The 25519-nt window shown below is 53.2% G+C and overlaps 2 protein-coding genes across 3 annotated transcripts; one reads left to right on the top strand and one right to left on the bottom strand.

Annotated features, from left to right (window-relative positions):
- Window positions 1-281: 281 nt before the first annotated feature.
- Window positions 282-10523, bottom strand: LOC116943254 (inositol-trisphosphate 3-kinase A-like). The gene is made up of 8 exons (XM_032955958.2): window positions 10281-10523; window positions 9533-10164; window positions 8295-8394; window positions 7406-7619; window positions 4119-4323; window positions 3789-3890; window positions 3112-3183; window positions 282-2267 (listed from the first exon to the last, which is right to left on the bottom strand). The coding sequence occupies exons 2-8, from the start codon at window positions 10103-10105 to the stop codon at window positions 1938-1940; spliced, it is 1596 nt and encodes a 531-aa protein (XP_032811849.2). The 5' UTR covers window positions 10106-10164; window positions 10281-10523; the 3' UTR covers window positions 282-1937.
- LOC116943252 (atypical kinase COQ8B, mitochondrial-like) lies at window positions 10510-25142 on the top strand. 2 transcript variants are annotated; one of them, XM_076067677.1, is made up of 15 exons: window positions 10510-10628; window positions 12304-12501; window positions 13342-13722; window positions 13985-14051; window positions 14754-14831; window positions 15435-15557; window positions 16175-16260; window positions 16671-16811; window positions 18818-18899; window positions 19479-19572; window positions 21132-21273; window positions 21802-21909; window positions 22564-22629; window positions 23087-23168; window positions 23952-25142. In XM_076067677.1, the coding sequence occupies exons 2-15, from the start codon at window positions 12310-12312 to the stop codon at window positions 24296-24298; spliced, it is 1989 nt and encodes a 662-aa protein (XP_075923792.1). In that variant the 5' UTR covers window positions 10510-10628; window positions 12304-12309; the 3' UTR covers window positions 24299-25142. The 2 variants fall into 2 exon arrangements, with proteins under 2 accessions (XP_075923792.1, XP_075923793.1); XM_076067678.1 differs by having other exon boundaries at window positions 10551-10628; window positions 12280-12501.
- Window positions 25143-25519: the final 377 nt, after the last annotated feature.

Raw genomic sequence — 25519 nt, 5'->3', positions numbered from 1 at the left:
AGTGGACAGCGATAGACCGTAGCGGAGCGAGGAAACCACGCCATGTATCACAGCGCACATCACTCTACAGTACCAGCTCCCAGCATCACCGAACAACACCCAAGTCGCTCATAAAAGTAGTCCTTCACGTTCGATGAAAGAAAAAAATGTGTTAAAGTGACCACGCGTTCAACGGGGATTTACTGTATAAATTGATCACCCTGTATATAGTAGGTATACGCACAGCAAGTGGGCAAGTGATGAAGGTTTTTTTGTTGATCGAACAAACTCCAAAACACGGATTCCACCAGCAAAAAATATATATTTCTTAAAATAAGCACACCTAGTAATGATTTGTAGCAAACAGCCACTCGCACACAAGCGTGCGATCCTTTAACACCAATAATAAGTGTTTTTTACAATGCGTAGATGGGCCCCTTTCTCTCTGAATGTTGGTTTTAGACGTACACGTATCCATCGGGTTTATTGACCAAGCCCACCTCCCGTAAGGTAAATTACGCACTCGTGTACACCAACACCACTCCCAGCCAGGACATCTCCGCACGGCAACGTCTTGGCAAAGCACCCGTCAAAAAAGGCCACGACGTCACTGCAGCAGTGCATTATCAGAAATGTTGCAATTGTCAACAGAATTTCACGAACCCCCCCCCACCGCCCCTGATAAACCTCTTTAAAGATGCCACGCAGTGCCAGGGTTTTTGCTCCCCCTTGCGCAGTTGCATTCGAGCGGCAGCTGGAAGCACAGAGTGTTTGGCTGCAATCTCTTCCCCTTGAGCCGGTCTCCTCAGCCCAGCGCCATCGATGGGCCACAAACGCCAATGGTTCACAGTGAAGGGCGCCATAGCTAAGGCAGAGTTAAGTCTTCCGCACAGTCGCGCATTCCTAACCCCCATTCTGATCGACGGCAAAAACTTAAGTCGAAGGCAGCGGCTCTCCGCCCCCCCCCTCCAAACCTTTGTGGCGCTGAGGACCGCCGTGCATTCATCGATGACACATTGCACGATGTCAGTAAATTCCGGCGATCAGGTTGAGCCATTCGCCAGCTGTGTTGACGGCTCACGAGCACAACGTAAATAGTTGTGCAATGGAGGGTGAAATATGAGGTTTTTGTGAGAACAAAAAACTGCACACTATCTGCAACAATTCCGAAGACCACTTCCCCACTACCTTGCGAATAAGCACACACATTAGAGGGAGCCACCGCTCCAAGGCATCACCCACTTACACGTGTACAGTATCAGCATTACCGGAACTGCACAGTTTATAAAATACGTTTATGCTTCCAATGTAATAGGTAATGTGTAAAAAAAAATGTAATCCATAAAACGCCGGCAAAGGAGCCTTCCTCCAACCTCTGCTGTACACAGATCTGGTGCCCACAGTTTTAGGCACATTGCATACGTTGGCGCGCGAAGGAAAGTAACAAACATCCAATAAATGATCACAAACATTAAAACGATGATAAAAGTTTTGGTAATGAAACTTTTTTTAAAAAAAACTGGTAACCTGCCTTAGTGTTAATCTTTGAGCCGTTCCAACACACGCCCGAGTAAACATATGGCTTCCAAAAGTCCAGTGATCGATGTTGCATCTTGCTTGTTGATGTGGTAAAGGAACTAAACACGCACAACTAGTGGGGACCGACTTGGACCGGTGCCCAGCCAAAGGCACTTCAATTTCACGTGCCCAGGCCAACTGAGCGCACTACTTCATACAAACCAATTACACTGCAAATAAATTACAGGAATGCTTGGGTCACCTTAAATGTTAACAAAATTTTAAAATGTTTCAAGTTTATGAGTGTGTACAACTTCAAAAAAATTAGCCAGTCTGGAATTTACAAACGGTGCATATATTTATATACATAAAATATTTAAACCCTTCCCATTTGTATAAAATTAACCCTTTTTCACCCATAGTATATATCCATTAGCAGCCTATGTCAGCGAACCACCTTTTTGCGAGATGGCTTCTGACACCACGCAAGGGGCGGAGGGGGGCTCGTCGGGGCTCTGGAGGAGTGGCGGCGGCGGCGACGGCGGTGGGGAGGGAGGCTCAGGCCAGTGCTTGGTCAGCATTCCCCGCACCAGCTCCACCAGCTTGTCGAACCCCCACAGGTAGCCGTCCTCGCGGTTGCCCTCCTCCCAGCGCCGCCGGTGGCTGAGGCGGCAGCCTTCCGGCAGCGCGCTCGTCTTGCCAAAGTCGATCATCCTCACCCGCGCTCGCCCGCTCGCGTCGTGCATGAACAGCAGCGAGCTGCCGATGACCTGCGGTGTGACGGCAGCGGTGGCAACAACAATGGAGCGCGGGTCACATGGTCGGTGACGGCTCGTGTAAGATTCTGCTGCCCACAGGGGGGGCAGCGTTGCCAACTTAAGAAATTTTCGCCAGCAGACTTTTCGGGTTTCTCCAATCAACTTAATTGTGAAGAGCGAAAAAAGTATGGCGACTTTCCAGCACGAACGTAATTATGCGGGTTTCGGAGCGATTCCCGGTGTGCTGAGAATCCGGTGGAAGTTTACCAAATTTAACGCTTCATTCATTGTCGATTGACATTGTTGTTGAATCCGAAGGTATACCTTGCGACATCCAAGAGACATTTTAAGGTTTGGAGAGTCGGCAACACTGCACAGGTGCCTCCAACTCATATCACTGTGCAGTGCACATCCAGTCTAGGGCAGAATGTTCAGTCACATTTGACGATCTCCACAAACAAAGACAAAGATCCCCAGTATAGTCTGAACAGACTGTTGGGGCAAATGCTGTTAGCGAGCACCTATAACAGCACACGAGGCAGTGGATGGCCAACACCACGCCCTACCGCCTTTGTCTCCCCCGTGGCAATGTTTAAACACCACACCAGGTACAAATTTGAGTCAAGCTAGGACCGGTTCAAATATTCATCACCGATGTTGGGCATGAGCGGGAATCGAACTCTGGTCACCGGATTTGTAGCGCAGCAGCGTGCTAACCGCGACACTACCACTCCCCAGAGGATCCCTAGACACACACGCGCATCTGTAAGAAACCGTAACAAACGGGATGCACTGCAGGCGAGGCGTGCATTTATAGGCGCCGGTGGGGTCCCAGTGGGAGCCGGTGGCCACGCACCTCGTGGGAGAGGAAGAACGGTGATGCCTCCAGAACGGACCTCAGCTCCTCCAGCTGCTGCAGGTAGCCTGCCTAGAGGTGGGCACGGGGGGGCCACACGGGGCAGGACGTCACCAACGCGGCTCACAAACGCATGGACACCGCACGCGAGGTGGCCGCGTCGCTCGCACCAGCGGAATGAACGGCGCTAACGACGGACACAACGCACCGTCTGGATTCTTGCTTTGGAGCCGCTCGGCTAACGGCTGACCCAACCCCCCCCCCCCCCCCAAACTCTGGCGCACATCTAAAGCGCTGCGGATCAGTATTCGTGGCTTAGAGACTGCAATTAAAAAGCTGGGACACAACACTGGGCATGGTGGCCTACTCCTGCAAATGTCAGTTTAAAAAGTGATCCATTTTCCACCTTTTTTTGTTATCGTGCAATCGGCAGCATGTCATGAGACAATGGCCATTCAGAACTGTCACCAAGCAGTCCATCGCCTCATTCATACGAGGGGTGCTGCATAGCCCAACATGACCTGCCACAGAGATGTTGACCCGACGGCAGCAACGCTGCCCCTATGGGCCGCAGGATCCTGCAACTGCTGTCACTGACTACGTGCTGCTTTGTGATTTGCAAACCAAAACACTCGGGAGACATAAAATACGTGTGCCACATTGAGTGTACCACCTACCCATATATCGTCGTCTTTGTTGACAAAATCTTCAAACACTTTCACAATCTCAGGAATGGTTTTAGTTTTTTTGAAGTCTCTGCACACCGATCCGTCTTCCTTCTGCGAATCACAACGCGCGAACCAGGCACGGTGAAACAGGGCGACGGGCGTGCACCTCCCGACTGCCAGTTCCCCCCAAGTGCGTTCTCCCCCACGTGTGGCCCCCCGCACGCGAACGTTCCCCCCACACCTCCGTACACGCGCGTTCCGCTCCCACCCCCCACGCATCTCCCCCACGCATCTCCCCCCCCCCCCCCCAGCGTGTCCCCCCCCCCCCATAGCCCTCACCTTGACCCCCTCGATGCGAAAGCCCAGGCTGGCGGAGGAGCTGATGGTCTCGCGCCACTGCATGTAGCGCGGCTTGGTGACGGCGCCGGCCGCATGCTCCGTCGGGGTGGGCGCGTCCGGGTCGATGGTCACCATCTTCTGGTACATGTCGCGCCGCAGCCGCGGCTTTTCCCGCGCTTTGGTCAGCTCCTCTTCCAGGTAGGTTCTGCCCGGCAAGGCCGCACGTCACGAGTTCGTGTCGGTGCGGTGTCTCGAGCGGCGCTCGTGCGGACAGCCCGATGCTGCAGTGATTTATTTATTTTTAAAGCAGTTCTCTGAGCACGGGACCAATGACCCAAAACGTCAAGCGGAGAGGTAAAAAAAACACAAAAGCTATCAAAGTTGTAAAAGACAAAGAGTCAACACGCTTCTTGAATCGGGCAAGGTTAAAAGAGCATGGGAAGAGAGGCAATGGGGAGTGCTGCACCGGTGCGACTGTGGCTGAGAAACACGAACAATGATGCAGAGATGGAAGTTCTCCACTCAGCGTCACCAGAAGGTATCTCGTGGCTAAACCTAGATCTAGAATTCGAATGATTGTGAATAAATCGAAGCCACAGGCAAAAGGAAGAATGCTGGTGCCTCTTTGACCCACCACCCCTGAGCGTGTAAATCCTGATGACCAGAGGTCACTTGGTTAAACAAATAAACTTGAACTGTGCTTCATACAACGCTTTGTATGCTTTGTTAGTACCAATGGCGGAGCAAGGATATTCAGGTAGGGGGGGGCAACCCCTCCAGCAATGAAAAATGATAGGAGTTGTTAGTAAGGACTTGTCCCTTGTTTTTTATTCAACGCGTGTGCGGCAATGGCGCAGCCATCGATCGAGGGTTGAATTCGAACCGTGTGTGATCGGCATCGCGCTCGCTGAAGGTATGCCTTCAGGGAAGTCGTGTACTGTATACGCAACTGCGCACAATTCTGTGAGTCACTTATAACTGCTTTGCCGTTACTTATTGCCAATTATGGACTCAGACTATTGTCCTATCATCTCATATTATCGAAATTATGAATTTCGATCGGATCATTGGGGGGGGCATGTGCCCCCCCCCCCCCGGCTCCGCCAGTGGTTAGTACCAAGAGGCAGCATTTGGTAACTATTTTTTGCAAATCTGCATTTCAGATATTTACATTATTCATTCCCATTATTTGTGAATGACCAAACAATGTTGATCTAAATTATTTTAAGCACAAATTAATTAAGCATGACACAAGATAAGAATGACACCTTAATTATTGTTATATTCAAAAAGGGAGGCAAACCTAACTTGAAAAACGACGGACAAATTCGCTTCTAATCATATGTATATAAAATGTTCACCAAGATCGATGGAAACAGAAAACACAAGTTCAAGACCAACTCATCACGTCAGAAAGCCGTATTTGGGAAAGGTTGCTTTACGTCATACAAACCACATACAAACAGATTCTATAGCAGACAATTCATGAAAAATACCTTCATGCCTAGCCTCTGTTGACTATGGAAAGGAATTTAAGCAGGCAGCCAGATAAGCACATGGGAAGCAATGTTAAAGTTATAATCAGTCTCATCAATAAACAATTTTTTTTTTAAATGTCATTCACGCAGATTGGGCAAAACTCTTTTACTCTGCTATGACACACACACATACAAAATTGCAAATGCATAGCTTGCAACGTGGAGGTACAAGAAACAAGCGCATGGCAAGGAAATTAGAGCTGTGCGATTCATTTGGACTTTTTTACGACAATCCGCATAGGAGTGTTGGACAGATTTGAATGTGTTTGAACTAAAAAGTCTCACAAGACAAAATGCGCAGTGCTGAATGACAGGAACCAATGATGGACGTGGTCTTTAACCGGTTACCCGGCCAGGTGGCTCAGCTGTCGAGCAAGCGGCTCGCATTTGGAAGGCTGCAGGTTCAAATCCAAGTTGGAGGTTGACTCAGCCCATCATCCCTCCGTGGTCGATAAAACGAGTATCACTTTATGGGAAAGTCAACAGTCAACCGTGGTTGTCCTGTGGACAAACACTCACCGCTGCTATGGGAACGTAGACTTTCCACCGTTGGCTCAGGACTTTAAACTGGAGATCAGCACTGACTCGATGCTCATTTGAGCAGCAAATCACTTTGACTTTTTTTGCGTTTGTTACTATCATGGGTGGAGGGCGGTAACCTGGCAAAATGTTTACTGCCAGGACATGGCGTCCTGCCCAGGTACCCTGCCCAGTCTTAGAGCGAGTATGGGCTCGCATGCGATCGAACAGTGGGCTCCCCAATAAACTTATTTTTATGTTTAGTTTGTTGTCCTTCCCCCGCACCTCCGATTAGCACGGTTGGCTATGTACCATGCGAAAGAAGTTCAAAATACATACGTACATACGCACGCTACACAAAGAGTGGGTTTAAAAAAATAAAGGGTGCAAGGCATAAGCACAAAACAGAGCAGCATAGCCGAGCGGAAATCGAGAGACATCGTCACGCTCTCCCCTCCTCCCCCTCGGTGTTTGTTAACCCCACTCTTGTTCTGCATCTTGAGATCCCAGCTGTATTTAGTTGCCGAACAATTAACACTGTCGATGCTATCGGGGAAAACAAGGGCACCAGTGCAGGATGCTTCATTAGGCACTGCGAGTGGCAGAGTGACAGGGCCAAAACTATATCGCGAGTGAAGGGAGAAGCGAGAGCACACAAGACAGGGCAGACACAGGAGCAATAGTGGAGCTGCAGTCTGTGTCTGGGTGGTTTCAGGATGCAGAGTATGTTATCCAGCAGTGGATTAATAGTTGACAATGACAAAACTTAAGCTGCGTATATCACAACGAACGTTCGCAAATAAAATCATTCATGTATACAACGGCATCAACAGCAGCCGGAATTCGCCAGTAAGTGCCGGTGAATAACCACAACACTTGTGCCAGGCTAGGTACACTTTGAGGCCAAGTGAAGTGTTGAGGGCTTTCTGGGAGGGAAGATCACAGACCCAGGTGCCACGGCTTAATTGACTGAGATGACTGGCAGATGCTCCCCCCTGCGCTCCCCACTGTGCCAACTTGCGTATAATCTGCCCGGCACGCCATTCGTTGTTGCGAGCACTCCTCCCCAACCTTCTGCCGCCGTTGGAAGGCGAGTGCCTCCTTCCAACTGCCCTAGTAACCCGTTCATCACAATCCTCCTCCACAGCACCCGATTTTGACACCGACAACACCAGTCGTCGCCCAGTCCAATAATCACCAAACAGCACACATACAGTATGCAAGACGCACCTGATCCCCATTTTGCAGTCCATGACTGCGGGCGCGGAGAAGCCGTGGAGCAGGTCCTCCATGTGGTTGTAGCACTCCCCGTGGAGCTCCAGCACGCCGTAGAAGGCCGGTACGTACGGGCCGAGGGGGTCGGCCATGAGCGCGTCGAGGCAGCGCCGCTCGCACTCGCTCAGCCTCTTGAGCACGCGGCCCTCCTCGCCCGCCACGAAGCTGCCTGCAGGCCCAAACACACATCCTCCCTATAGCCAGAACAGACTGTCGGGGCGAGTGCTGGTAGTAGCACCTATGAAGGCCGGCACTGTGGCACATGGGGTCCACATACACGCGCGTGCGCACGCCCGCAAAATTATTCGGCTAAATATTGTAATCCATGACTGTTTTGCGGTCGATTACTCGGTCAGCTTTGCTAGGTTTTCCTCTGTTAGGTAAAATTTTGCCTCTTTGTGTGAGCATCTCATTTGTCGTCGACCTGAGAGGTCACATGGCCACTGGGCTCAAAACCTTAATTTTCCCTCTCCCGCAAGTGAACCCCCAAACGAGGTGGGGGTTTGTGTTTTAAAGGTTGAATTCACGTAAATCAACATTTGCCTTTCATCCATGTAAACACCTCTACACACATGGAAATGTTCCAGCTTGACAGACCGTCAGCTAAAAAGCCGAGAGTATGTTCCATTGCTGATTTTTTTTTTAAACAGGCATGGCAATGTACGGGCCTCAATTCTGGCCCGAAATAAATCTGGATCCTGCAACAAACACCAGCCATGAGACCCGAGCAGAGCAAGACACAGCGCAGGACTGCCCCCACCGTGGCCCCCCACTGCCCCTGTCGTACGGCCTCATGCCCCCTCCGACCCTCCCCTCACCCACCCTCCCCCACCCCTTCACCCACCATTGTGTCCCGCGAGCTGCACCCAGGGCCCCTGATTGCACGGGGCCACCCTTGCCGGTGACCACTGGAAGACCCCTTTCACCTTTCGCCACGACTCGCCCTGCCACACGAACCACAGAGCATGAGCTCGCGCGGGAAGGACACTGCACACACCAACCATAGCAGGCAGGACGCTCACAGGACAAGTTCATCGTTAACGCACAAAGACAAATATCCCCCGTATAGCCTTAATGGACTGTTGGGGCGAGTGCTGTTAGCAAGCGCCGTTAATGCACACTCACATGCGCGCGTAACTCAGTCCTTTGCCTATCCAAAGTGTATATTCAGGACCAAAACCCTCGAAATATTAGATGCCCCCAAGCCCTAGAGTGCATTGTAACGAAGATAAATAACGCACGTGGTTCTCACACATTCTCTGTTAATGCCCCAAACACTTGGAATCCCATCGAAATGACAAGTTGATGCACAGCTGTCAATTCTTTATGATGACGTCACTTGCAATTGCATTTGACTCGTACGTCCTTTCCTGTTTACATAGTTAGTACGAAAGTCACCCGATATCTTTATGTTTCTGTAACTTAATTGTACAATCTATAATCTAGAACATTAACTTATGTTTGTGCAATATTTTTGTCTATTTCTTATGCAAATGAGATTCTGGAGAGTTCTCGGCGGGTCAACTAAAATCAATGACACGCCGCACGAACGCAGCGCACATGAACCACCGCGGCGTAAAACACACGCGCAACCCACACGGTGCAACCCACAACCCGCACGGTGCAACCCACAACCCGCACGGTGCAACGCGCAACCCACACGGTGCAACCCACAACCCACACGGTTGCGACGCACAACCCGCACGGTGCAACCCACAACCCGCACGGTGCAACGCACAACCCGCACGGTGCAACCCACAACCCACACGGTGCAACGCACAACCCACACGGTGCAACGCACAACCCGCACGGTGCAACCCACAACCCACACGGTGCAACGCACAACCCGCACGGTGCAACGCACAACCCACACGGTTGCGACGCGCAACCCGCACGGTGCAACGCACAATCCACACGGTGCAACGCGCAACCCACACGCAGAGTGTAACACGCACCAAAGCACACAGAGACCAGGGCTTCATTTCAAACCGAATATTTTTTTGGGGGGGGTTTTCCCTCCCGCGTTGTCGGTAACCCGGAGCGGCAGTGTGGTGCGAGTCGTAGACTGTGGCCCTCTGCTACCTTGCGGCTCCCATTGGCGCTGAGCGGGAAGTGGAGGTGGCTCGAGGCGTCTGCTCCCCGCCACTCGGGGGGGTCGTTAAGGAACAAGTCCTCCTCGGACTCCTCCATGGACGAGGAGAAGCCCCCCCCCGCCGACGACGTGGACGAGTTGGAGAGGGAGCGGGCGAGCGGCGAGGGGGCCGCGGGCCCCCCACCCTCCTCCACCTCCGTCACGATCAGCTGGGGGATTCGTGGGGGCCCGGGCCGAGGGGCCCCGGCCTCCCCAGGGAGAGTGGCCCCCAACTCGGGTGCCCTCGCAGATCGGCACTGGACCAGTCCAGGAGATATCGCGTCTCCTCCACGCCGGTCATGCTGGGTGATGGGGTGGGTTATGGGGTCAGGGTGGGTGATGGGGCGAGTAATGAGGTCATGATTATGCCGGGTGATGGGATCAGGGTGAGGCTGGGTGATGGGGTCAGGCTGATGTTGAATTAAGGGGTCAGGGTAGTGCGGGGCTCTGGGGTCGCGGTCAGTCCCCTCAATCCTCTCGCCCCCCTCTCCCCTGCCCGGGCCCCGCTCCCGAGCCTCCGCCATCCCCTCCTGCTAAGGCAGCGGGGCCCCGCCTCGCAGGGCCCCCATGCCGCGGGTTCCGCCTAGGCACAGCACAGGAAGGAGGGGGGGGAGGTTGTTAGTGGCCACCCCAGGGGAGGAACACGCGAAGGGGACATGAGGCCCAGACCTCACCGTACACCGCCAGGGCCACCCTCACCTCTCGCAGCGTGTTCCCCTCTTCCGGGGGACCTCGTCCGAGCGAGCGGAGCTTGGGAGGGAGCGAGGCAATCGCGCTCAACGTCGGGCCGGTTGGAGGGCACCGGGAGCGCCCCTTCGCGGCGGGGTCACAGACCCCCGTGTAGTCCGGGACCCCCTCGTGCGGCGGTGGCTGCGAGACCACGACGCCACACGGAGCCGCTTCACTCCGCCCGATGGCGGAAGGATCCCTCGCCCCGCCCCCGCGTGACATCAGAGGGCGAGGCCTGAACCGGAAGCGGCGGGCGAGAGTCACGTGGTGCGCGAAGTTGGGTTGCGTAACACGTGGAGCCGGCGGAGACCCAGAGAGGTACTGTACCGCAGCGTGAGAGATGGCACACGGGGAGAGAGAGGACACGGGGAGAGATGGCACACGGGGGGAGATGGCACACGGGGAGAGAGAGGACACGGGGGGAGAGAGGACACGGGGAGAGAGAGGACACGGGGAGAGATGGCACACGGAGGGAGATGGCACACGGGGAGAGAGAGGACACGGGGGGAGAGAGGACACGGGGAGAGAGAGGACACGGGGAGAGAGAGGACACGGGGGGAGAGAGGACACGGGGTGAGAGAGGACACGGGGGGAGAGAGGACACGGGGTGAGATGGCACACGGAGAGAGAGAGGACACGGGGAGAGAGAGGACACGGAGAGAGAGAGGACACGGGGTGAGAGAGGACACGGGGTGAGAGAGGACACGGGGTGAGAGAGGACACGGGGGGAGAGAGGACACGGGGGGAGAGAGGACACGGGGTGAGATGGCACACGGAGAGAGAGAGGACACGGGGAGAGAGAGGACACGGGGAGGGAGAGGACACGGGGGGAGAGAGGACACGGGGAGGGAGAGGACACGGGGAGGGAGAGGACACGGGGGAGATGGCACACGGGAGACAGGGAAAGAAAGAGTGTACGAGGGTAGGGAGAGAGTAGTGGACGGGGAGAGAACAAGGGACGTGAGCACACAGTACAGAGGGAGGGAGTACACAGAGGGGACAATGGGAGAGGGAGAGAGTACATGGGGAGGGAGAGCGAGTACACGCGGAACGGACACGGGGAGAGTAGCAGGGGAGGGAGCAGATGTGGAGAGAGTCCACACAGTATATGGGGAGAGGGTACGCGGGGAGAGGGTCCACGAAATTGGAGAGGGAAAGCGTGCATGATGAGAGTACCCAGGGTTTATTGTGCAACACGGGGCTTACGTATTACACGGGAACAGAGTGCACAATCACTACGACCAATGCGATTGTGGGCAAACCCGTGTAAGGTTGCGTTGGCCGGGGATGCGAGAAATTCCCTGTTCATCTGGGAGTGCTATTCTCATCTGTTGCGTGTACAACGGGAGGCACGTCGCTGCCCGGGTGTGGTCCGGGGATGTTATGTATGCTGCTGATCTGGTAATTACCCTGAGAAGGAGTTTGAGACTCCGGCGCCTGGAATGTGCGCTGAAGAGGTGGGGCCCACTAAAACAAAGCACCTGCCTGTGTCTTGTACTTCAACAAACACTCCCACCTCGTCAACTCGTTGGGTCAGTTTGGAGAGGACGGAAGGAGTTCACATACCACCTGGGCATTGTGTTCATGACCTCACCTGCTCTAGATTGTCAGCAGAGGTCTCAACTTCAAATCAGTCGTGCAGCATGAAGTTATCATCTGCTGTGTAACGCTGTGTGGATGCTATCTGGCCTGTCACTCCTTACAAAGCTCCCGGTCGTCTCAGCCACAATTATGCCGTCCCTTCTCTATGCTTGTGTAGTGACATCGCGGATGTCACTGTGTAAAGCCGGCTCTAGAGAGGCACGGCGTGCGATGTATTGACATCGCAGGCACAACGTATATGTGGGTGCAGTACCGGCCCTAGAAGGGACATATCCCCCCCCCCCCCCCAATATTCAGATATGCTCAAAGGCCGTGCCAGCTCGCTAATGGCAGCGCTTGCCCCAACAGCCTGCTAAAGGTTATACAGGGGATCTTTGTGTGTGCGTGGCAGTGCTCCATGGCGGGTGAGGCGCTCTCCGTGCTGCGGGGTCTGTCCCACGTGGGTGGCGCGGTAGCCTCGCTGCAGCGCGAGCGCCTGCGGGAGCGCGCGGCGCGAAGCGGCAGCATCACGAAGGTGGCGGCCGCGTTGGCGGTGGAGAACGGCGCTGCCCTCGAGAGCTGGGTCAGCTCTGCAATCGCCTCGTGGCAGGTGAGCGCCACACCGGGCGGTCCCCCGCCGCGGCAACTGCCGCACGCCCGCCACCACACGAACGCGGAGATGGGGGGACAGAGACGGAGAGATGGAGACAGAGACGGGGAGATGGAGATAGAGAGATGGGAAGAGAGACAGAGATGGAGACAGAGATTAGATAGATGGAGATGGGGAGAGAGATGGAGACAGAAGGACGGAGATGAAGACAGAGATAGAGAAAGAGGCAGAGCTGTAGACAGAAATGAAGAGAGATGAAGATGGGGAGGAGGGAGACAAGGCTGGAGACGGAGGGACGGAGATAGAGATGGAGACTGGGAGATCGGGAGAGACAGAATTGGAGACAGATGTTGAAATAGAGATACAGAGATAGATATGGGGACACAGAAAGATATGGAGACAGAGATGAAAAGAGAGAGAGAGAGAGATGGAGACGGGTGGTGAGACGGAGAGATAGGGACAGAGAGAGATGGAGATTGAGAGAGACAGAAATAGACACACAGAGCAACAGACAAGGAAACAGATGCCAAGAGACAGAGACATGAAGAGGCAATGATGCCACAGAGCGACATGTGCTGGCTTGTCCAACGCTTTTTGCACGGCGTTGTCTTCGAGAAACGTTTGGACGGGTTGCATATGTCGTCACATGTTTCTGTGTTAGTGTGAGCCTTTGGGTCTCTGTGCGAGTCTGTGGCTCTCTCTGTGTGAACTTTTGTCTGCTGCGAGCGTTCTCCGAGGGCACGATAGGCGCCCGGCACTTACTGCCCAGAAGCCAGCAGCTGGATTCAGACAGAAGAGAGAGGGACTGTGCGGTGACTCTTCTCCTCTTCCCCCTCCCAGGGCGCTTCGCCGGACAGCATCTTGATTCGAGCGAGGGCAGGAGGAAGCTTGTGCGATGATGCGTCGGGGGAGAGGGGGGAGCTCCCCTCCCAGAAGGACAAGAGTGCCCCTGGCGGAGTGGGGGCCCGGGCGGGGCCCGCGTGGCGCACCGCGGAGGCAGCCGGCAGCACCACGAGACACGCGGCCGGCACGGCGGGCTCCAGAGCGGGCCCCGGCAGGGGTTTGCACTGCGGAACCTCGCTGCCTCCGCTGGGCCCGCTACGTCGCCTCCACCAGGGCTCGTCGGCAGGCCGACTGACCGCGAGCGACATCCGCAAGGCGCGGGAGGTGGCCGGGACGAAGGGCGGCGCCGGCAAAATGGCGGCGCTCCCCAGGCACACGGTCGGTATTTTAGCGACACGTACCGGTCACATTACATTGTTGGTTATTATTATTATTATTATTAAAGCAAGGCCCTAATTAGTCAATAGAAAAATCTTGACGTTTCGAATTCCGCACCGCGCTGTTCGGAAATCGCTAGATCCGCTGCTGTTTTTTTTTTTTGCCAGACGGGGCCCGTGGGGTTGCGAAGCGGCCAGAAATGCGGGGCGTTGTTTGTGCGTTGCGAGGTTCCATAGTCGATGGCCATTGTTTGTTTCGGCAGCTGAGCGAGCGCGCGCGAGAGAGAGCTGTTCCGGCCACCAAGATCGCCAGGATGGCCAACTTTGGCGGTGAGTGCAGACGTGCGTCATTATGCAGGCATGTGTTTGTGTGTCTGTATGTGGGGAGCGGAAGTGTAGCGGTTTGCAGGCTGCGCTACGAACCCGGCGACCCGAGTTAGATTCCCGCTCACGGCCAACACCCAGTGAAGATAATCTGAACTGGTACTGGGCCTCCGCTAGGTCAACTAAGCTTTAAATTACTACCTAGTGATGTGTGTAAACATCGTCACTAAGAATGCAAAGGCGGCCAGGATTGGTACTGGACACCCACCCCCTTGTGTGCCATTTTGGCCTTTATAGGTGCTCGCTAAGAGCCCTTACCCCAACAATCTGTTAAGGCTATATGGGGTGTCTTGGTGAGGGGAGTGGTCTGCATAGCAGTTGACACACCGCACTACGAACCCAGCCACCCAAGTTCGATTCCCACTCACGGGACAACATCAGGCTGGATTATATTCGGAGCTCACAGGTTCTCGAAAGATCCAACACAGTCCCATCGTCAGTGAGCTCCTCCGGCAAAGCGAGGCTGCGTTGGCTGGGTCCTCTGGCCTGCATGCCCAGCCACCGCATGCCCAAGCAACTTCTGCCAGATGGAGGAGACTAAATGGGCACAGCATGTGCTAGAGGGGATACAGGTGTTTGTGTAATGCTCGTTGTGACACTGCACATTTGTTTGTGTTGTGACCCACGTTATGCATTTTGCTTTCTTAGGTCTGGCTGTGGGGCTTGGAATTGGAGCTCTCACAGAAGTCGTGAAGAAAAGTTTTGGGAAATCGGAACAAGCCGACGGTAAAGTCACTGCTGTGAAACACGGAATGCCCGTGGTCAGCAAAGGGGATATGTGTGGTGATGTGCGCATGGATATTGGGAAGGGAACCAATGTGTGTGTACATGTAGGTCGACTCAGCCCCAAATGAGTACCTGGTATGATGTATTAACATTGCCACTCGGGAGACAAAGGTGGCCCAGAATGGTGCTGGCCACCCACCGTGTCGTGTGCTATATCAGCCTTCATAAGTGCTCGCGAACAGGACTTGTTCTAAAAGCCTGTTAAGGCTATACGGGGGATCTTTGTCTTTATCTTTGGGGAGCGGTAGTGTAGAGGTTAGCGCGCTGCGCTATGAACCCGGCGACACGAGTTTGATTCCCGCTCACGGCCAACGCCAGTGACGATTATCTGAACAGGTCCTGGGCCTCCCCTAGGTCTACTCAGCCTCAAATAAGTACCTGGTGTGGTCTGTAAAAACATCGCTACTGGGGAGACAACGGGCATAGTGTGGGCCATCCACCCCCTCATCTACTGTGCCGACCTTCATAGGCGCTTGCTAACAGCGCTTGCCCCTACAGTCTGTTAAGGCTATATGGGGGGGGTCTTTGTCTTTGCTGGTATAGGTGGCGACTCCCTGCTGGCGGGGAGCGTGCTGCTCACGGAGGAGAACGCCGAGCGCATCGTGGCCACGCTCTGCAAGGTGCGCGGTGCCGCCCTAAAGCTGGGACAGATGCTCAGCATCCAAGGTTCCGAGCCCCCCGCCTCACTTTCCCATACTTCACCTTAAAATGGCACTCGGAAGATCAACGTCCAAGGCGAATTTTCGATTTTTCCCACTCGAATGAGCATTGAGGCGTCGTCGATGCTCATCTCCCGCTTACAAGCGCCCACTGGTGGAAATTCCACGTTCCTATCTATGGCAGGGAAGAGTCTCTCCATAGGGCAACCACTCTACAAAGTGGTACTCATTCTAACGACCACGTATGGATGATGGGCTGAGTCAACATCCCCCCGTGCATGATAAATGCCTCGTTTAACAATGGGGGGACGTCGGCGCCACGTGGAACAAGCCAGTCTGTCCGTTTATTTCGGGTCGGGTCCACTGAGCTCAGAAGCTCTTTTTCACCTGGGGACCGAGATGCCTTACGAACGCAAAGCACACTAATGCACAACGTGAAACGCACGCCTCGCTAACACTCACCCCCCACATCACCTGGACCAGTCCCGTGACCTCCTGCCAGCAAGCCTTCCACACTTCACGTGATGGCCTCACCACCACTTGATGGTGAATGGCAGCTGCCACCGTTGTTGTTGCGAGTGTGTGTTTGTGATTGTGAATGTCGGATGTTTGTGTCGTTTACAGACAACAGCTTCATAAACCCCCAAGTGCAGAAGATCTTTGAGAGGGTGCGGCAGAGTGCCGACTTCATGCCCTCCTGGCAAACCCAGGTGGGTGACGCCGCGGCCCACGACGGTGCCTCTGAGCCGTGTCCCACGTTAACATGAGAGACCTGCGAGTGCTTGGGTTATGGAGTTAATGAGTGGCTGGCTGAGTGAATGATTGGTTGAGTGGACGAGTGGGTGACTGGCTCAGAGAGCGAGTGGCTAGGTCATTGAGTAACTCGGTGAGTGAGTAAATGACTGGGTGAGCAGCTGGGGAAGTGAATGAGTGACTGAGAGAGTGAACGAGTCGGTGAGTGGCTGGCAAGGAGACTGGCTGGTTGGGTGGGTGAGTGGCTGATTGGGTGGGTGGACGGGAGGTGGAGTTCTCCCCGACAGGAGCAGAGCCTGTGTGTCGACGCTGAGATGTTGTACCTGCTGTTGTTGACCATGTTATTGTTGACCGTGTGGTTGTACAGAAGGTTCTGCAGATGGAGCTGGGTTCGGACTGGAGGTCCCACATGGGCTCCTTCCAGGAGAAGCCCTTCGCTGCTGCCTCCATCGGACAGGTCCATGCCGCCACCCTGCCCAGCGGAGACACGGTCGCTGTCAAAATTCAGGTGCCGTGGCCCCTGATCCATGCACACACTCACTCAGCCACTCGCTCAGCCTGCCAGCCACTTGCCCAGCCACTCACCTAATCCCCAGCCATATACCCACTCACCCAACCAGCCAACCACTCACCCAGCCAGCCAGCCACTCACCCAGCCAGACACTCACTTGCTCACCCAGCCAGCCACTAGCCCAGCCACTCACTCATCCAGCCACCCATTCAGCCACTCACTCATCCCCCCCAATCACTTATCCACCCACTCACTTACCCAGCTACTCATTCACCCAGCCACTCACCCAGCAACTCACTCAGCCAACCACTTACCTAGTCACTTATACACCCAGATTGTATGTAAATGTATGGGTCTCTGTGTAAATGTGTGTTTCTCTACGTAAGTCTATGGATCTATTTCTAAGTTAATGGATGATTAAAATGTATCTGAAGTCTGTGTCTTTGTGTCTACGGATCATGTGTAAGTGTGTGAGCCTATTGTTCTCAGTGTGGGTGTACCTGTCTGTGGATCTCTTCATGAGTCATTGTATCTGTGCATAAGGACAGTGGAATGATGTGACTCGTGAGGATGCATAGAGTCTTAATTGCTGCTACATTTGGGCCCTGAGAATTGCCCTTCAACTCACCACTGGTGAGTGCAATGATAACAAAAGTTGGCACGGCGTCTCTAAAACGTCTCTACGCGGCACAGTTCAATTCGTTGGGCCGTGTCGGGTGGTGGTGGTGGAGGGTTTTACAACAACAACAACAACAATAAAAATTGTCCACATCATTGCGGAGTGGCCTGTCCCCAAAAACTCGGGTGGCGAATCCGGCACGCGCGGAGGAGGAGGAGACGTACGCGTGGAGACAGCGAGTGTCCGGGCAATGGGACTTTGTGTGTCGACGCAGAGATGTTGTGGGCCGAGGGGACTTTGGGCCGAGGGGACCGTCGCACATTTTGTTAATAGCGCGGCCGTTATCAAAGGTCGGGAGGGGGAGGGGCTCGCTCTTGACAGGCGTCGACGGGACATCGTCGCGGCTGTTGCCGGGATCGTTTTTCTTGACCGATAGTGATGCTAGGCACCAAGAAAACCGAGCAACAGCCTGAAGGGGAGTGGGGGGAGTGCCCAAGCACCTTCAGGGGGCCCTGTATTCACAAAACAAATCAACTAAACTATTAAACAATTTTATTTTACCAGGTAAGGCCCAGTGAGCTACGTAGCTCTTTTTCAGAAGGGACCTGGCCACAAATGGTTGCTCAACTAAGTGGATTATCGTGTGGACATTTATAGCAGCCAAATAATCTAAACGCCTGTTTCTAATTGTGGAGGGGGAAAAAACGGAGGTCCACGCGACCACAGGGAGAGAGACACGCAAACTCCAAATATACAAGCATCAGAGTGGAGATCGAACCCACGACCTCCTGTATACCAGTCGATGTAGTTAACATCTCGCCCCTGTGGCGCCCCTGAGAATGCACCAAGTATCAAATCAGATTCAGATGTTATTTTTGCATTAAAAAAACGTTTCTCTCAATTCTGCAGCTCCCTCTCTTCTGTCACGCCACTACAGCTGTCTCTTAATCTCTTCTCTCATCTTGCTACAGCTCTTACTCTTTATCGCTGCTGTCATCTCACTTGAAGTTTATATGTTCAAAGGTGGGGGGAGTTCCAGTGGCGGATGTGGGGGGACGACAGTGGAATCATCCACCCCCCTCCCCCCACCCCCAATACCTTGAGACCCCAAAACAATGTTTTTTTCATATTTGTATATGCATATATATTGAACGTCTTTCGCACCGTATGTAGCCAACTGTGCTAATCAGAGGTGCTACTTGAGAACATACATTGAGTGTTTTTTAATATTAATATAGGGCCCTGTCTTACAAGCTTGCAATTTCGGGACCATTCCTCCACCTTGGTAAGATTCTAGATGTGCTTCCTGGGGAGCCCTCCACATTGATTTTGCTTAAGACCGGCCCCCCCCTCAACTCGGCGCGTGTCATGCCTACCATTGCAGTACCCGGGAGTGGAGCAGAGCATCGACAGTGACATCGGCAACCTCATGGGGGTCCTCTCGCTGGCACGCGCACTCCCCGACGGTAGCCACCCACCAGTCTGCTCACCGCTCGGCTCACTACCCCTCTCATTACTCCACTCACCACTTAACTCACTACTCTGTTCAATACTCCACTCACTACTCAACTCACTACGCCATTCACAAACTCACCACTTCACTAACTCAGTCACTCACCACCACTCAACTCCGACACACACCCTCAGCCCACACATACCCTCGCCCGTACACAAACACGCACACACACACCCCCCATATACACGCACACACACACACATCCCCACATCCTATGCTTGGGGTACCTCGTATTGGATGGTTTTGTCTGTGCCACAAATTCCTTAAAGCATGTCCCCTCTATAATTTAGCAAGTATTTAAAAATATTTAACTTGATACATCGGGAATCGCCCCTGAATGTGCACAACGTCTTCATTGGAGGTAGTCGCTAGATTTGTCACCAATATCTTTGACAAACCATTGAGTCGCTGGGGCAACCAGAAAAGTTGCAAAATCTTTCACGTCATGATGCCTCAAGCCGTAAACGCCGGGCGTTGTCGTGTTCGCGCCGGCGTGGTCACACAAAGCGCCGTGCTCTCTCCGCTGCAGGTTTGTTCGCCGACAGCGCGATCGAGGTTCTGCGCCGGGAACTGGCGTGGGAGTGCGACTACAAGCGGGAGGCGGTGTGCACCCGGCGCTTCTGGTGGGTGGGGACCGCCTCGCTCTCTCTCTCTTTTTAATCCTTTCTCATTCCGATGACGCATACGTATATGTCATCAATTTTCAGAATCAGAATATTTATATTGGAGGAATCCGATGAGCTGTTTTTCTTCCGATTTTGCACGACATACACGCACGTCATCGGAACGGCATCGGATGAAAAAGTTAATTAACTTTATCGGTATCGAGACTCCTACAAGGCCATGCGGGAGGGCATGTGGCACAGTTTTGGCGCCAGCTATCATAGTGTGGTCCTGTCACTCCAGTTCTCTGCGGTGAGTACAGTGTCTTTAAAAACAATGGTGCTATTCCTCTAATTAAAATTAATGCTAACCGCTTGCGCGTTCTAAGATTCAGCGGTGAACAGGGCACCCACCCTGCAACTTGCAGACGTCTCGAAAAGGGAAAGCGTCAAAACCGCCACTCCGTGGACTTTTGTGGTCCATCGTCTCTGTGCTGTGAAGAAGCAGACGAAGGGCCAATTGCCCAAAACTTTACCTATTATTTACAAATATGGCAAAAAAATAACTATATGATGCAGCTGGTATTCAGCCAAACCCAAATTGCGATTAGACATAGTAACATCGTCCCCTACTGCTAGAATTTGGCAAGACCCTCCTGACGAAATAGTTGAGGCTTCGTGACGCTTTCATGGGTAAACAAGCGTAATAATAATAATTACAATAAACATTTTTGGAGTAAAAATTTTCTCACGCTATTATCCTAATTGTGCCACTTGTGTAATGTCACGACGTACCGGAAATCCATTCAAAGCTCTCACTTGGAGACGGACATGACAGAACCACTTCTGAGATCCTGTCAGGTGACCTCTGGTCCATCATATGCATGACTTGAAAAATCGCCTTGTAGTAATATATGGATACAAATGTTTCCCCTTCTAAGGCTGTGTTATTGACAAATGTGTTGAGTTTTTTTGTTTTACACTTGTGCATTACTGCCAATGCGGTATTGCCAAAAAATGTCCACACAGCAGAGTCTCAGTGTATTTGGGTCAATTGTGCAACATGCAGTGCATGTGCCTGTGTGTGATAGCATAGTGATTACCTCGCTGCAATGCGAACTCGGAGACACGAGTTCGATTCTCGCTCACGGCATACATCGGTGAAGAATGTCTCAACCGGTCCTTGGGCTCCCCTAGGTCGAGTCAGCGTAAAATGAGTACCTGGTGCATTGTGTAAACATCAGCACTAGGAAGACAAAGGCGACCGGGCGAGGTGTTGGCCACCCACCCCCTCGTGTGCCGCGCCGGCCTTCATTGGTGTTTGCTAACAGCAATTTCCCTAACAGTCTGTTAAAGGCTATATGGAGGATATTTGTGTATATATCACTGGTGAATACAAATTAATTTATTCTGGGCCTCTAGGTTGAATGTGTAAACATCAGGGAGACAAAGGTCTTCCTATAGTTGTGTGGCCGATGTCATAGGCACCACGGGGGACCATTGTTTGTGTGACCGGGATTAACGGTGGTGCGACGCGGCGCGTTGTTCCCGCGTGCATCGTCGCTGCCGCGTGCGTGCAGGGAGTTGCTGCAGGATGACCCATTGTTCGTGGTGCCGGAAGTGGTGAGCGAGCTGAGCAGCCGTCACATCCTCACCACCCAGCTGCTCGCAGGCGAGCCACTTGAGCAAGCTCGCTCGCTCGACCAGGAGACTCGCAACCGGGTGGGTGAGCGGGCGGGAAAGCAGGCGGGCGAGCGGGGAGGCGGGCGAACGGGCAGACGAGCGAGCGGACGAGGGGGTGGGCTGTTATTGAGCACAGTAGGCCCCGAGCGTGAAGCGTCCAGGAACTAACAGTACTATTAAAGTTTAACACGTAGGCATTTGCGACCAATATTATCCATAATAGAGGTGTGTTTGGGTTAGATCGCGTAAATAAACGTGATCTAACCCAACAAAAACCTCTATTATGGAGTACTATTAAAGTTGTATTAGACAACAGTTGACATATTTTCTGAATGGGGAAAAAGCTGTTTATGATAAACGATTGGGGAAAGAGAGGCTATTGGAGGAAAACATAGGAAAACCATGCAGAACTGGGGGAGAACATACACACACCACACACAATGGCAACCGAGTTGGGGCTCGAACCCAGGCCCTTGTTGCGTGGTGTAAGGAATAAATGATGATGGCGGCGATGGTTATGATGATGATGTATTGTCATCTGAAACTCTGATTGCTTTTGCTCTTCAGATCTGTTCCGGTGTGTTGCATCTGTGCCTGCGGGAGCTGTTTGAGTTCCGTTTCATGCAGACCGATCCCAACTGGTCCAACTTCCTTTACAACGCGAGCACCCAGCAGGTGCGTGCACACAGAGTCGGTGGGCGGGCAGCAAAAAGCACACGGGCGCAAAGGCACAGATCCCCCGCATAGCCTACGCAGGCTGTTGGGGCAAGTGCCGTTAGCGAGCACCCATGAAGGGACTCCCAAGGCACACGTGGTGTGGTTAGCACAGCGCCTCCCGGCCGCCTTTGGGTTGACGTTTACACACTGCACCTCAGGTACTCACTCAAGGCCGAGGACTGGTTCAGATATTCGCCACTGATGTTGGCCGTAGCCCAGATTATTGAACTTGGGTTGTCGGGTTCGTGGTGCATTGAGCTCACCATTAAACTACTGCTCCGTACATATTTACACACACATCTGCACCCATAACATGTATACACACAGCCTTGAGTGTTCAATTTATTTCATATATTAAAACAAAAATTGCTTTGTACTGGTCTTTAAATAAGCACCACGATTTTGAGAAGTCTTCAGTGATTGTTTTATGGCTACATTCGCCCCTGTCATATGAATGTGGAATTTTGGGAAATGGGCTGTAAAACTGTATAAGGGCTGTAAACTGGAGATGAGCACCAATGCCTCATGCTTATTTGAGCAAGGACATCACTCTACTAACTGCTGCTGCTGTCTGGACTAATGCCTTGGTGGGGGGTCGCTGCTGATTGGCAGGTGGCTCTGCTGGACTTTGGGGCGAGCCGAGAGTTCAGCCAGCAGTTCACAGACGACTACATCGAGGTAAGGCACCCTAGGTCTCTCGTTGGTAGGGTTAGGGAACAAGCTGCCATTAGGGGGTATCCTAGGTTAAATACAACTAAACCATGCGATGCATCAGTTTTCGAGACCAATATTATTCATAATAAAGAGTTTGTGGATCAGATTAGGTAAATATAAATCTGTTGTTAATCCACAACTATCCGACACAGCCGATTTAGTAAGGTTTGTCACGTAAACAAAACGTGCTAATTAGTTCTTCAGCACACTGGTGTTTTGGAGAGTAGACCCACACCATTTACAATTTGAGTACGACGTTTCGCGGCTGATGACAACCAGCTTCAGGCGACTTGCTGTAATTGTCAATAAGTCTTCCCGTTTCTGCTCTTAAATAGAGTAAGGTGATGTCATCGCTGTGAGCCTGTCAGGTGCGAGGATCAGTATGCGATGCATCGTGTAATGCGACGCTTAATCTGCCCAGGTCGTCAGGGCTGCTGCTGACGGAGACACAGAGCGAGTTCTGCAGAAATCCCGCGACCTCAAATTCCTCACGGGATACGAGACTAAGGCAAGCGCTTGCAATGAAGCTCCACCCGCTGTTAGCTGTTGCATTCACAAGCCAAACTTGGAATACCCGTGTGATGATTTTTACATGTAGCGTTTGTTTCCATTAGACTTGGTTTGGGACTGGGGCCGAATTTACAGCTGGGTTTATCTGTCTGGGTCAGTGACCTGGAATGGTATTTGACATCCAGTGTACCTCTCGCTATGGCTGTGACTACTAGTCAGTCCCATGACTACTCCAGTTTATTAATAGCCCGGAAAAATATTCGGTCAGAAATGAAGTCGCCCTCTGGCGGCAGGTTCCGTCCAATCGGATAACAAGAAAATAGTTGAAGGAAAAAAGTATCACCTCTGTTGCCAATATGTGTCCCTGGATAGGAAGTGATGGGTGGGGCTGGGAAACGTCATCAGCATCATCAGCTTTGTCATGCCGGGCCTGGCTTGTCGGGGGGTTTCCCGCCTTCAGGAGGCAGAATGTACATGGAGCCAGCCATCGTTTTTAAAGGTGGTCAGAGCAATTATTCCAAAAAAAAATAATCCGTTACATGTTGTGAGTTACTTGGCTTGACTGTCTATTTGTCCCGAGCAGAGAGTTCCTGGTATTTTAGTTAACAATATTAAACCAGTCACATTTTTATTGACCCCCACTTTGCAGCCTTCCTCATTAGCTCTTCACGCAGTTCACTTCCGTCGGTCGCTTCAACGACAACGATCGTAATCGGTCGGCTAGAATGTCTCGTTGATCAGCCGACTTGACCGACCCCGGCTTCTCTGTGCGCGACCACAGGCGATGGAGCGGGCGCACGTGGATGCCGTGATGATCCTCGGCGAGCCCTTCAGGCGCGACGAGCCCTTCGACTTCGGGGCGCAGAGCACGACGGCGCGCATCCAGGGCCTCGTGCCGGTGCTGCTGCGGCACCGGCTCACCGCGCCGCCGCCCGAGAGCTACTCGCTGCACCGCAAGATGTCAGGCGCTTTCCTGCTGTGCGCCCGCCTGGGCGCGGTCATCACCTGCAAGGACATGTTCGACGACGTCTACCGGCGCTACTGGTCGCGTGACGACGAGGCTCCCGGCTCGCCGGCAGCGGGGCTGGTAGGGGCGGCGCCGCGAGCGGCGAGTGCCCATTGAGCCCGTCGGAAATCAAACCTCCACCCGCCCCCTTCTCCCCGCGCCATCGAGTTGCCAACGCCGTGGTGGCAGCAGTGCGGAGAGCATCCAGGGGAACGGGCGGGCGGCAGGTGCTTTATTTTATTTGTGCAATTTATTTTAAATGCAGTACAGCAACGAAATCGGCTCGTGGTCCCAGGTACTTGGTGGATTTGTTACCGTCGCAGGATAGTGAGAGATGGGCACGGCTTGGGGGAAGGGTCTTCATCCATCCAGCGGTAGGTTGATCATTTCTGGTGATGACTCAAATTGGCCTTGGGCAGCACACATACGTCGCTATAACGAGTGATGTTTGGTGGACGGGATTAAGTACAGTTGAACATGGAGAGGGAATGCGTCCGAGGGGAAATCTGCAGAGAAAATGGAGCTTTGATATAATCTCGTGCCCGTGGGTGCTCAGTGGATTGTTGCTTGGTAGGATCGTGAGAGATGGCGACGGCTTGATCACGAGCGATCGTGACGATGATGATGATGACGCCGACAGTGATGCTTCTCTTATCCCCGCTGTATTGCGGATAAGGGGAGTTGTACGACAGTCCCGGAAACTTCTGCCGCCACAGCAGAGCGGTTGGCGGTTGCCCTCATCCCGTCCGTTTTTATTCTACGGCCGATGTTGGCCTCGTCGCGGGGGTCGAGGTTTGTGTTCCGGCTCGTACAGAAGTCCCGGTGAGAGCGGGGGACGCGTGAACCCCCGGATGGACATTAAGAGCGGTTCCTGTTACAAACCGCGTCGCGTTTTAGAAACGATGCCCTGTACGCGTGGAGGAGATGGGTTTCCATCCAAATAAACTGGTGTGCAGGTTAAGTGTGCTTTCACGTTCATAGGGAGTGGGTTTAGAGACTGACTGGGTTTAGAGAGGGAGTGATTGGGTTTAAGGAGTGGCTGGGTTTAGAGAATGTGACTGGGTGCAAAGGAGTGTTTGTTGCGGTTGCATCCGATTCAAGAGAAACTGAAACTGGTTTTAACAAGGTTTTGGCGAGTGATTGTATTCTCCAGCGCGGACAAGAGTGGCCACTCTCGCCCCGCGCCTATCCGCAATGGGGATTGCAGAGAGGGGGCGGCGGCTCGGTTGTCAATCAAGCGCGGGTTGAGCCCGCCCGACGTCAGAGGCGCGGCCTCGACCAATGGGTACGCGGGCCCCGGGGCGTGACGTCTCCGCGGGCGGCAGCCAATCGGCCGCG

This window comes from Petromyzon marinus, chromosome 17 (assembly GCF_048934315.1).
Source record: "Petromyzon marinus isolate PM22_M1 ecotype Great Lakes invasive population chromosome 17, UKy_Petmar_22M1.pri1.0, whole genome shotgun sequence".
Classification (NCBI taxonomy): Eukaryota; Metazoa; Chordata; class Hyperoartia; order Petromyzontiformes; family Petromyzontidae; genus Petromyzon; species Petromyzon marinus.
The sequence above is the reverse complement of the archived record's forward strand: the minus strand, read 5'-3'. Positions and strand labels throughout refer to the sequence as shown.

Bases quoted from the DNA above. Each gene is read 5' to 3' on its own strand.
- LOC116943254 (XM_032955958.2), bottom strand. From the start codon at position 10,105: ATGGCGGAGGCTCGGGAGCGGGGCCCGGGCAGGGGAGAGGGGGGCGAG. The intron at 7,620-8,294 runs GTGGGTGAAGGG...TTGGGCCTGCAG, and splicing joins GCAGCTCGCGGGACACAATG to GCAGCTTCGTGGCGGGCGAG. The intron at 3,184-3,788 runs GTAGGTGGTACA...GCCCACCTCTAG, and splicing joins ACAAAGACGACGATATATGG to GCAGGCTACCTGCAGCAGCT.
- LOC116943252 (XM_076067677.1), top strand. From the start codon at position 12,310: ATGGCGGGTGAGGCGCTCTCCGTGCTGCGGGGTCTGTCCCACGTGGGT. The intron at 21,910-22,563 runs GTGCGTGCACAC...GCTGATTGGCAG, and splicing joins ACAACGCGAGCACCCAGCAG to GTGGCTCTGCTGGACTTTGG. The intron at 22,630-23,086 runs GTAAGGCACCCT...TAATCTGCCCAG, and splicing joins TCACAGACGACTACATCGAG to GTCGTCAGGGCTGCTGCTGA.